General features: G+C 37.2%; 2 protein-coding genes across 3 annotated transcripts; one reads left to right on the top strand and one right to left on the bottom strand.

Annotated features, from left to right (window-relative positions):
* The first annotated feature begins 200 nt into the window (after positions 1-200).
* LOC113778036 (protein FREE1-like) lies at positions 201-3878 on the top strand. Its single transcript, XM_027323284.1, has 10 exons — positions 201-1153; positions 1310-1396; positions 1489-1620; positions 1840-1971; positions 2094-2159; positions 2263-2373; positions 2507-2599; positions 3223-3256; positions 3388-3458; positions 3553-3878. The coding sequence occupies exons 1-10, from the start codon at positions 356-358 to the stop codon at positions 3628-3630; spliced, it is 1602 nt and encodes a 533-aa protein (XP_027179085.1). The 5' UTR covers positions 201-355; the 3' UTR covers positions 3631-3878.
* Positions 3879-5418: 1540 nt separating this feature from the next.
* LOC113778473 (F-box protein At4g35930) lies at positions 5419-8082 on the bottom strand. 2 transcript variants are annotated; one of them, XM_027323893.1, is made up of 7 exons: positions 7971-8082; positions 7651-7703; positions 7423-7475; positions 6659-7185; positions 6299-6373; positions 6013-6122; positions 5419-5899 (listed from the first exon to the last, which is right to left on the bottom strand). In XM_027323893.1, exons 4-7 carry the CDS (start codon positions 7097-7099, stop codon positions 5638-5640), a joined length of 888 nt encoding a protein of 295 aa, XP_027179694.1. In that variant the 5' UTR covers positions 7100-7185; positions 7423-7475; positions 7651-7703; positions 7971-8082; the 3' UTR covers positions 5419-5637. The 2 variants fall into 2 exon arrangements, with proteins under 2 accessions (XP_027179694.1, XP_027179693.1); XM_027323892.1 differs by having other exon boundaries at positions 6659-7210.
* Between the last annotated feature and the right edge of the window lie 4946 nt (positions 8083-13028).

The raw sequence follows: 13028 nt of genomic DNA on the forward strand, positions 1-13028 counted from the left end.
TAACGAATCGCCGTTAGGACCCGACGCCAAGATCTACGATCCAAAATCCAACCACACACACAAGAAGGAACAATAACGGCCATTGGCGGGTAAGGAAAGAACCGTCAAGCGCGTATCATACATCTTTTGACTTTCCTCGCCCCGGTTCCTGCTTCCTTCCCTTCCACTCTATATCTTCTGCCACTTTCCATCCATCCTTCCTTTCCTTCCTTCCTTCCTTCATTCACCAAATCTCCATTCTCCAGTAAAACCCGACCCAAAAAAGCATAAAGGGAAAAGAAAAATCTCTCTCTTCTCCGTCTGGCCGGTCGATTTTCCGATCGAAATTCTGGTACCAATTATACAACAAAGCGACATGAGCTCGTCGTATTACCAGTATTATCAACACGACTTCCAAAGCCCTAACCCTAATCCCGGCTCCAACCCCAACGTCCCCGTGGATTCTCAGTTTATTCCGACCCCCACAATCCCCTCCTACGCCTACGCCTCTGCCCCGCCGGTTTCCTCCAATTATTCGCCCTCCGCCGATTTCTCCGCCAGTAATTATTCCTCCTCCACTTACCCTTCCCATTCCCGGAGTTCTGATCCTGCCCCTTCTTATTCTATAAGCCCTAGCCCTGCCTCCTCTCAGCCCTCCAATCTACCTTCCTACTCTTTCCCTCATCTGGAACCTTCCTATTATCCGTACGATCAGAATCCTGGAGCTGCTGCTGCTTCTGCTGCTGTTAGTTACGATTATCCCAATTCAAATCCTAGTTATAGCTCGTCGTATCCTTATTCATCGGCCTCTTATGACGGTTCTTCGCAGAATTACGACAATTCATTCGGGAATAATGTTAGTCATGGGGGATATGATGATCAGGGGATGTATGATGCTGGGGTTTATAAATATAATGGGGGAAATTCAGAGCCCTATGGTGCTAAAGGGACCCGGTCTCGACCCGAGAGTGGTGGAGTGCTGTTTGATGATTATGGAAGGCCCATTAATGTTCCCGCTGGGAAAGAGCAGAATGGGTCTGGAAGCTTTCCTAAGATTGTGAAGGCGGCTCCAAAGGCTGAGGAGCTGCATGATACCAGGGGCAGCGTGCAGAAATACCGAGTCAGGCTCTTATCCGAAGGTGCAGGTCAGACTGACATGGATGTGCTCTGCCAGGTTTGTGATATGTCATTATATTGTTAAATTTATGAGGGATTGAGCATGAAATTATTTTGATTTTTCGTAGTTTGCTTTATAAGAAATATGTGATTTTTAGATCTTTTCTGGCGTTCTGTTGTTGCTGAATTACTAGGCATAATAATTGTGTTGCAGATTGGTTTAGATGGAATTCGTATACTTGATCCAGCGACTAGTCGGACATTAAAGATATACCCACTTGAGAGTGTCACCAGATGGGATGTAAGTCAGCAACTATTTCCATATCTAAGCTGGTTGTCTTGTTTAATTTGCCAAATAGTTTATGGAAAATTGATTTTGCGCTCTCTTTCTAGGTGTTGGACTTGTATATATTTGCATTTTGGGCTAAAAGTTCTGTTGACATTGAACCAAGACGCATCAGGCTGAAATCGAATAGCTATACAACAAACAATATTTTGGACACAGTGGCAGCAGCAAGCATTCAGGTTAAAGATCTCCACTGTGGCATTTTTCTTTGGTGAATGTGTATCTTACGTACAAGCATGTAGCTTTTCTGTGTGCACATTTTTTCTCTTTTGCATGGCGTGACTGGCATAAATTCCAACTAGGCCTTGGTTTCTGCCATCTAAATATAGTCATCCCGTGATCGCTATTCTTGCGATTTACTCGGGGACATATTCTGATACCTCATCCCATGCAAGTAGGTCAAGGAAATGGGTGGAACAACTAAACCTTCAGATGCAGTGAAGGATGCCGACCAACCTGCAGAAAAGAAGAAAGCATTTATTGATTGGATGAACTTGATGAAGCTGGGACATGAAGAGAAGGATCACTGGGTTAGAACTGATTATTATACTATTTTATTAGTTAAATTTTCATACTTTGTTTGTGAAGAATTTGTCAAACAGAATTCTTATTTCTTTGTGTTTGATTCCTTTGCTCTGTTTGTCCCCATTAGGTTCCTGATGATGCAGTTAACAAATGTACCGCGTGTTCATCAATTTTCAATGCTTTTAACCGGAAGGTGTGCCCTCCAAAATAAACAATCATTATATAACACAATTGGATGTTTAAAACAATTTCGTAATTGATTGTTGAACCTCATGCTTCATTCTTGTCCATTTCAGCATCATTGTAGGAATTGTGGGGATATTTTTTGTGACAAGTGCACACAAGGTAGAATTGCCCTTACTGCTGATGAGAATGCTCAACCAGTTCGTGTTTGTGACCGATGCTTGGTATGAACTTGGTATCTGTAATTATTAGTTATGCTTTTGTAAGGAGAGTGATACATTTGAAACTTATAATTCAATTTGATCATATGGTAACTGGCTTCCTATTGATGTGTTCTCTTGAGTTTCATCTTTGCAGGCAGAAGTTACTCAGAGGCTGAGTAACACAAGGGAAGCAGCTGCCAGATTCGCTGGAGCTCAGAGTCACGAGGAGCTTGTGAGAAAACTTAAGGTAACTGCTCTACATAATCTAGATTTCTGTAACACAGTCTACTGATATGCTGTTCAGAATGCTGCAATTTAGCTAAATTAGAAGTAACTTTTTATTTTGAGGATGATATGAGAGCGCTTGAGTTCATGCTGTTTAGTTCAGTAGCAGTTCATGAATTTAAAGTTCGGATTAGCCTGCACACAGAGTTGCAAACTATGTATTCTTTGACTTTTTTTTTTTCCTTTTGAAATGATTTGTCTTCAGAGAAAAGGTGCTACACATGAAAATGCCTGGTTTAAGGTTAAAGTCTTTGAATGTTGAATTCATTCTTTCAGTCAAATAATTAGTGTTTTGCCCCATGCAATCTCAAGCATTTTGCATAGGATCTCATTTGTCTCCTATTTTCTCCTGTATGAGCTTTTCATGCTTGCCTTTCCAAGGATTCTTATGAGAATGGATTGTAATATTGCAAATGCATTTCATGTGTACGTGAATCATCACGGATTGTACTGCTTATGCTAATCTTGTTAAAACAATTTCAGATTCTTACTTTGAATTAGAAGACACATTATAGCATGTCACACATCAAATTTCTGGTGATATACATGCCATTTATGTTTTTGCATTATTTGATTGTGTAACAGGAGGAGATGGACAAAAATCGCAAGACATCATCAGGTAGTCACTCTTAGCTTAGATTGGGCTCTTATTGCCTCTTTGTTATAAAAGAAAAAGAAATGTTCGAAGAAGAATTGAACTTGTCGAACATTGAGCACCCTAAACTTTAGCTAAAGCTCTAGTTTCTGCAGATGTAGCTTCTGATGGATTTGGAACACGCACGAGAGAGGTTGCATGTCCAACTTGCACAGTCCACTTACAGGTTTGAAGCATGGCCTTCGTCGTCTTGTTAAGCTTTAAAAGTATTTTCACAATTGATGAGATGAACAATTATTTATGACTTAAATTCTTTGCAGGTTCAGGTTCCGGCCTCCGGTTCTGAGACCATTGAATGCAGTGTTTGCCAGCACCCTTTTCTTGTGGGCGCTCATTGATCAGTAGCAGCATCTTGTCACTCTGGGCTTGTACAAAATCCGCGCACAATTAACCATTTACAAATTTGTATTTATTACTTTCATCTGGAGAGATATGTTTAAATTCTGTTGTTCGTATGTCTGTTGGATTCTGTTTGTGTAAGCATTTTTTATACGGAATCCTGACTGTAATATTCTGAATAAACATTTCTGTTTCACTGTTTATGGATACACTTAAAAAAAAAATGGTACAGCGTAAGGCTTTTTAATTGCTGGCGATTCACCTAATCGGTCCTGCTAATTGCTTGTTCAATCGATTATGAAACTTCGATGATCAAATTCTGCTGCAGCTTATGAGTAATTTAGATTAACACAATTTCTCATATTAGCCGAGGTTGATCTTTCTCTTAGTAACCTTTCCTCTCTGCCTCTGCCCGTCAGAATAAATGAAAAATATTTAGAAATTGCGTTACAGTTTTGACTTGAACTCCGCGTTCTGGTATGTTATTGATAGGAATGTGAAGGCGTCATTCTTAACTTCTCACCCTCTTTGACTCATCAGTTATTGCGTTTGATCACATTTCTGTTTGCAATTAGCATCAGTGTTTCAAACTAATGAGCTTTGGCTCAGTGGCTACCAAAAGGGACTAAGGCCTTCTTTGTGCTGTTAGGCTGGGAATTTGAATTTTACTTGTAATAAAAAAATTCGAAAGGGGTGCTCTGGTCGAATCCCACCTCCAATGAAAAAATTCAAATGAGGTATAAGAGCATCCCTTTGAATACCTGTCCTTACACAATCTTGATCTAGTCAAATCTGTATATCTATCTAATCAAATCTGTATATCTATTAACATACACGGTCTCTAGATCTATATATCTGTTAACTTACACAGTTTCTTTAGACTTTTACTCTCTGTAGAATAGGATAAATTAAGTTATAGGAATGTTATCTTTGCAACCAAAAAAAAAATAGCATTAGTATTTTAGAATAGATTTTAGGTTATAAGAATAATATCGTTGCGACAAAAAAAAACATTAATATTTAGAATAAATTAGGTTATACGAATGTTATTCTTGTAGAATAGAATAAATTAAATTATAGAAATATTATCATTGCAATAAAAAAAATAGCATTAGCATTTAAGATAGATTTTAGATTATAGGAATGTTGTTGTTGCGGGAAAAAAAATTAGCATTAATATTTAGAATAGATTAGGTTATAAAAATGTTATTATTATAGCAAAAAAAAATCAGCGTTAGTATTTCAACCAAGAGGACCAGAAATCTTGTCAAATATATGGTTAAATCTCATTCACGCTCATCTTGAGTGGACTGAGGGTACATCAATTGCAGATGTGCAGTCAAGAAGCAACAGCTACAGGCCATTAAACCTTGTGCAATGAGGAACTTCAATAACATTTATTTATGAGACTACGAATGATAATCATTGTTCCTGTTGATAAAATGAAGGGCGCGAGCTTCCATCAACGGCCGCAGAAGTACTCTGCACCAGTGTCTGATAGACAGACTCCACTTTAAGAGAAAAAATGAAAATTAAAGAAACGATATTTGGATACTTTTCATGGCAATATTAAGAGAAACTTAATAGGCAACCTTTTGAAATTAGAAACTCTGGGTAAAGCATCGAACATTGACAAGAGCGAGCAGACAAATTAACAGGATTCAAAATCCACTCCATGGTGAAACAGAGACTCTGAAGCATTCAATGTCGACATTCCAGATTTACAGAAAAAAGAAGAGCGAGCAGACCCAAAAAAAAAAAAAAAAAGGAAACCATCTGTGAAAACAAAATATACTTATATATATACTATACAAGAGACCCTGTCTGAAGTTTTTATTCACTCAATCATTAATATATCTTTGCCATCCTTAAACTTCATAGCTCAGAACAAGTGCTCCAGCAAGACTACAAAACTGCACTCTCCAATTGAAACAACTAAAGGCAAAGAGGTAGATATCATACTATATACATACCAATAGCAGATAAATATTATACGACCATAAAGATCAACGGAGTTTATTCTGAGCAACCGCCTGGCATAACTCCTCCTCATAAAATAATGCTCTATTAGAAGCCAAGGATTTGCATATAGGTTGGGATAATGCTGATGGCACCAAGCACCTTGAAGGAAATGCCGACTCCTGGAAGAGAACAGCTGCAATTTGCCGCATCTCAGTAAACTTGAGACGCGAGGGAGGCCTAGGACCATGCCTTGGTGCCTTTGGGGTGTGTGGGCTAGGTATCCAAATACCTTTTCCATCTCCCTTGCTGCAAGTGACTCAAATGTATAAGTTGAAACAATATGTGACTGTATTGATCAATTTTCAGTAGGGAAAAACAAGGAAAGAGAACCAAGTCTCAAGATAGAGCACCATTCAAACCTCATAAAAGGCCAGTGATCGGTTGGCAAAGGAGTCATTGTTCTTAGCATCTCTTGTCGAGTTCGATCAGGCGTAGTATAATTAAAGTGAAACTGTCTTGCTTGTATAACCTAGTCAAATGAGTATAAGCACCAATGAGCCATTGAACATCAACTGCATATGTTCTGAAAGAGATGTGTCCACAGAGGAAAAGAAAGAACACAATTCACATAAGCACCCCCCATCCCCACTAAAAACCAAAAACAAAAGACTCATAGTCATAGAGACCCAGGAGAAATAGACTCACCGCCTTCCTGATTTTCTGAGAGACATGGAAAACTGCTCGGAGCTGGTCATGGTGCAGGTGGCACATTATTTTGACCTCAATCAGACAACGATGACAAATTAGTCATTGATTTTAACGAAAATTAAGATGCATTAAAACAGAACACAGCAATACTTTAACGTATCAGCTTTCTGGATTATGCAGAAGAGAAATGTTGAAGATCAGAATGCTAAGATTGCAGTGCTTTTGCGATCTAAGAATATCAACCAATAACGAATTTAAAGTAGTTTGATAAGATCTTTGTAACAAACTAGTGGAACTCAAGGTTGAAGACACTAGTGAGGAGTCAATAATCAAGAAAGTCATGCAGATAGTAAATACCAGTAAATCCATGGGGAGAGACTCAATCCTGGACTCAGACTTGCACTCTTCAGCACGTGGTGTTTTTGGTGTTTTCTGCAAATTATTCTGCTTAAAACTGTCAATGGCCCCAAAAAGAGGACCAATCCCAGATCGTATGGGCGATAAAATGGTGGGGCTCTTCTCCATAGCAGAACCAAACCCAAACTTTACAGGTGATAAAATTGTGGGGCTTCTGTTGATAATTTTATTTTCAAGTATAACATCATTTTTTTGCTTGTCTGCATCCACCAGAGCGACCCTTTTCTTCCCAAGATCTGTACAAGATTTAGCAGCAGATGCTTTGTTGTATCGAAGCTGGGCAAGAGCCCCCGGTCTAAGATACTTGTTGATTGAACTCCTTGGCCTTCTTTTCTGCTTGCCAGTCTTAGTTTCCCTGTCCTTTGGAGAAACTTTTCCCATTCTAAACTTGGTTCTGCTAATTGCTCTCCTTTTTGGCTGTCTCCAGATCGATCTTCCGATTTCAAGGCCTCACCTTTCTCCTGCAACTAAACCAGACTTCAACTTCAAACCCTAACAGAATTCATGAAATGATCCAAATTCAAACTAAAAGCATAAAATTTACAAGCATATTACACCGTACAAAATGATAAGAAGATAGAGTACCCAAATGAAATGAAACTAAATTTCAAAGAAAAAGATTATTTTTATTATCAGAAAAAGCAGAAAACTACGAAAAAGCAACTGGAAAAGTATATCCAGTAAGAAACTAAAAATTTACATACCACGAAAGGTCCACATCATCCAGAGCCATTCAAATAATACCCTCTACTTAAACCTGAAGTATAAAGGTTAGTTAAAAAAAACAAACTAAAAAAAAAAGAAGGGGGATCATCTGAAATACTTAAATAAAGAACAGAATATCGCTAAAGTGTGGATATGCATATAAAAAGTGTAATTAACAATAAATCCAACTAATTAACGGGGAGATTACAACAAAATAGAGACCCTACCCTGAATAAATACTACATGTATCTCATCCTCAACAAAACTTCAAGCTATTCCCCTGCAGAAAAGTAACACCAAGAAATAACATAAAATTCAATAAACAACCTAATTTAAATGTACACAAATCCCTAGGCTACTAGGAGTAGTATTCAGAAATGCCTAAACTTCTTTGCAGTTTTTGAGAATTACATTTCCAACCCAAAAATTATCAATCCGCAGCTAAATTAAAAGCGAAAGAAACCAAAACAGTTCAGAAAAGTGAGCAGTTCGATCCAACACCCATATCCAGCACTATTATCGAGAAATTTATAGAACAGAAACTAACCTGCATAAACCACGAATTAGAGAACCCTTAATGAATACAAAAATACATATAAAACATTTAATTTAGGGAGGAAGTTCAGGGAAAGACAGCAAAAGAGGGAGGAAGAAGGAGAGAAAAGAAAGACGGAGGGAGTGAAATGATGGGGGAAATGGGGCAGCGGCTGGGATGGTTTGGGGGGGAAAGGGGGGGGGGTCAGGTTACCTAGGGTTTTGCTTAAAAAGTGCTGTTTGAATTTTGCTATGGATAGATTTGCCCGCCAAATTTTTTCAGCAACAGTTACCCAGAAACTGACAAGTTGGTGTGCACGTGGCGCTTCGGGATTGGGTATACTTGCAGGAGTGGGCGGGAGTTCGTGGGGTCCCTCAGAGAATCCTAAGTTCGCCCCTTTGGTCACCTTAGTTAAGCGTAGATGGCGGCAGCGGATGGATTCTCGCTACCACCAATTGGCTGGATTTGTGTTTCTTGTGGATCCATTCTTGTATTGGTTTCGAGCCGATTTAACTATTAACTTTCGTGCTTAGTCTTATTAAGTGTGTGTGAGTTTATTTCAGTTTCTGAAAAAAAGGATAGATTCTCGCTGCCAATTAACTGCAGTACTAGTTTTTCTCCCTTTTTAACTTATTTAAAAGGAAAAAAACTAAGGCCCCGTTTGGATAGCCATTTTTTGTCGAAAAATTATGTCGTTTTCCGTAATCACATTTTCCTATTACCTTTTTTCCTCACATACATCAAATCGTTACAATAATTTTTCTACAAAAAATCCAAAAAAATGCTATCAAAACAAGGCCTAAATTCCTGCTGTACACGTCAAATAATCTCAATAATAAAATTTACGTTCAAATTTAACTCTTACCAACCAACTTGCTTGGGTTATCCTAGATAGGGTTATTTGAACAAGGGGCATGAACAATTGTAAAAAAAACGATTAATATTAATGGATACATCTTGTTTTCACCTTTTTTTTTTGTTTTGCGTGACGAGTTTTCTGGTTAGAAATAATTTCTAAAAGTGCAGATAAAGGAGGTGATATTCGCATTTTTAAATTAGTCTCTCAAAATACAATTCATTCACTAATAATTTGGGAGGGAGTTTGAATGAGTGTGTTTGGATGAAAGATTATTTAAAAAAAAAAATAGAGTAGCATTATAGCATTTTTTTTATAATATATTGTACGTGAAATAAAAAAGTTATTTACGTGATAAAAAATATATATATTTACAGTGCAGGCAAAATATGAGCTATCCTATGTCAGATTTCCAAGAAAAATGAGATAATACTCATCTACAAGAAGACGCGTCATCCGATTTGCATGATACTACATTTGACTATTCACGTCACCATAGCGTGTCCACCTAACAATTTCAATTAAGTAAGGCACGCATGTCCCATGACCATATATTTATTTCGGCTGCTCCCATTCAAACCTTCACAGTTCACAGTTATCTACGTAGATTTGACGCTGGAAATCTCCTTCTGGTTTTAAGATCCTCAGAGCATAAGTTGGAGTAAAAGGCTTTACCGCCATAAACAAATAGAAATTTAAAAAAAATGCCAATATCAGTAAGTATATCTACACACACAAGTTTGTTTTCATTATATATATGATAAATCGATATTATAATGAGTATCTTAGATATTACTTAAATCATTTTGGAGGACGCCTTGATCTAGTAACTAAAGTATATCTATACACACAAGTTAAATTCTAATCTTCGGCCTCGTTTGGCAGACAAGTTTTTTGCCAAGTTTGTCTGCTACAAGTTTTTTAAAAACTTTAGCTGCAGTAACCTCAAAAAATTTCTCAAAAATTTTAAACTATACACTTCAAAAAAAATTTTAAAAACTTCTACAGTAAGCTGCATTAAAATTTTAGACAAATACCCAAAAAACTCACTTGCCAAACGAGGCTTCCTTTCACTCCCCCTGCTAAAAGAATCTGTTTTAGTGCTTAAAAAAAAATCCTAAAAATCAAAACCATGTTTATTCAGGTGAAAAAAAAAAAACATCAGTAGAAAGATTTGATCCATTTTGAAAGCTTCAGAGGACATTCTGAGTTGGGTTGGGCTTTGTGAGCCCAGGCACAACCTGTTTTAGAGAAATTCCAACATTTGTAAGCATAAGGAAGGAAGGAAGGTTTTTTTTTTTTTGGGAAGGAAAAGAAAGGAAGGGTTAAAAAGCAGTAGTGAGAGAAGTGATATTTGCACTTTAAAGCAAGTCTCTCTGACTCCAATTCACTCGTTGAATAAAAATGCTATCAAGGAAGGACAATGAGAGGCTAACTTGACAGTGCAGCATGCAACATGTTTCAGCATTGAAGTCCTTCTTATTAACAACAACCGAGCACAAAAGTTTACCTAAATGTAGCATTCACCAAACCAAAATGTTCTACCCATTTCTCTTGAACATTTCCGACCAAATCTGCATACGTTGTAGTATTCCAGTCGTATGTTGTGTGTATTGTGAGAACATTTTCTGTTTTTTCCAAGGACCTTTTGCTTTTGCTCCTGATAACATATGAAGAAGCTATGGCACTATGTAACAACTAACAACTTTTTTTATGTTGAAGCACACCTCTATTTTAAATATAGTGTTACAAATTAATACTTTTGTGTAGCCTTTTGAGAATGAGTGCGAGACGACATGCACAAATCAGACACGAACCTTAAAGAACTTGTGATCCATGGCGTGGTCAGCCCAAATGGCAACTTTTTTTTTTTTTTTTGTCGCAATGGTCATATTTCTATACTCTAATTTATCATAATTTAGGGAGAGCGGGAGCCGATGGGAGTTGAATCATCATATAAAAATAAAAAAAAACTATTGAATGCAGCCACTTATAGTGACAAATTGATGAAAGACAAAAATTGAACTCCCGCCACTAAGATTTAATTGCTTGGTGGTGACCACCGGCTCCGGCGAAAAAAAAAAGAAAGAAAGAAAGTTCAGATGCCAACTGATTATGGAGTTTTTAATGTTGGAGTATGCGTGTGTAAAGGACACAACCTTTTTGCCTTTTTATTAGTTGTTTCAAGTATCTTATTAATCTACTCCGGCTGGCAACGGGCTTAATGGCGGCCACACCCGTGACACTGCGGACTCGCATCCTTTTTGCACTTAACAAGCTGGCAGGACTTAGGAGTAATCAACCCTGAGTTTATCTGAGTTTTATTAGGCAACTCTGATTGCTCTTATCACAGACAGGGCAAAAAAAAGAAGGGAAGGGGGGGGGGGGTAAGTTAACTACTATTGCTACTAGAAAGTTGAAACTTGTATTAGTCATATATATGCAGCTGAAAGAGTATGATATTCCAAGGCCCGAAATTTTGTTCATTTTTGCAGTCGCAAGCTAACTCGACCCTTAAACTTCACCCAAAGTTTAACACTTAGACTTTAAGGCTTTTATTTATTTATTTATTTATTTGAAGCCAGTCACTTAGACTTCAAGTCACCAAACCCTTTCAACAAGTCGCCTGAATTTTGAGTGGTCATAGAGGCATGGAAGTGGCTCAGAAGTGAAATCAAGAATGGCAACCCAAATCCTCTTTTCACCTTAATCTGGTTAGGACATATATGTTAAAAGAGGATCGATGGTTACTTTCTCATAATTCTCCATTTGGTAATTTATCACCGTTCAGTTAGCTGCATCAAAATATGACAAGTTAGTGTACCTTATTTATGACCGGCCTTGTCGTCTTCAATTAGGTGATTATAGTATTTTAAGTGTGAAAATGAAATTACAAGTAAATATACTACTATTACCAAAAGTTGATGGATAGAAAAAGAACATCAACTTTTCTTTTGCCCCTACTTTTTCTGGGCCAGAGGAAGGGATGGCAGTGCCAACAATTTTGTGGACAAGGGGCACAAACGGTTGCAGGTGCAATCGTTTTTGCGGGTTGTGTGCATTTTTCACCGTGCGTAACTTTGATTACACACGGTGTAACTTTCTTTGCACACAACGTAACTTTAGAACAAATATTTGTGGATCCCACACACGGCGTGAAAATCGAGTTACAAGATGTGATCTGAACCGCACAAATTTTTTTGGCCAAATCATGGCCGTCAACTGCCAACCGTTCCTGCACCATTTCCCAATTTTGTATACGTATCATTCAGAAAAGTGGGGAAAAAATATATATATGCTTCATAATGCACCAATATCCCCAGGCTGAGCTAACCACCAAAATGATTAAGAATAAATCATTGTTAATTAGTGAATGGTAACCCACCGGAAGTGACCCATTACTGTATTAAAAATTAAAGCATGCACTGCCATGAAGTGTTCGGAAAAGAACACTAATTAAATAAAACTACCAATCTGTCCATTCGCACTCAGTTTAGTGGTAGGTTATTCATCGAGTTTTGGTTCAATATATTATTATTCTTTCACCATCTCATGAAAATATATATATATATATATATATTATCCTCGGACTAAGTGGGTTCATTTTGAGTTTGATGTAGAATTGTTTTTTCTTTTTTATTATCTAAACAAGCCCACCAAAAAAAAACTAAAAGTATTATTGCATCGCACATTTTGTGTTTTATCTGAGATAATTTGTTCCATTGCTCACATTTTGTGTTTTGTCTGAGAAAAAAAATAACAACAGAGAAAGAAGATATCTTTCATATAAAACACCTACCTAATGAGGTGAGGTTCCTCGCGTGTCATTTCTCATAAACTACTCGACTTCCTTGTTTGGATTGTCATTTTTTTAAAAATAAAAAATTTTATATTTTTTATGAACATATTTTAAATTTTACATATATCAAATAATTACAGATTTATAGTGTATTTTTCTAAAAAAAAAAAAAAAGCTCCCGAAAAATAGCAATCTAAACTAGCATGTTTTCCAATGAACAAGACCGATGGTTATCCAACTCAAGTTTCTGACTTTTCTCAGCATTGATGAAGAAAATATCTATTAAGGATGGGAATAGGTGGAAGAGTTTATTCCTGTACTCGAGACTTGATACGTTATAAACTACTCCCTCCGTCCCATTTTGTTAGTCTTGTTTTCCTTTTTTGTCTGTCCCAAATTGTAGTCCACTTTCCCA

The sequence above is a fragment of the Coffea eugenioides genome, chromosome 7, assembly GCF_003713205.1.
Source record: "Coffea eugenioides isolate CCC68of chromosome 7, Ceug_1.0, whole genome shotgun sequence".
Classification (NCBI taxonomy): domain Eukaryota; kingdom Viridiplantae; phylum Streptophyta; class Magnoliopsida; order Gentianales; family Rubiaceae; genus Coffea; species Coffea eugenioides.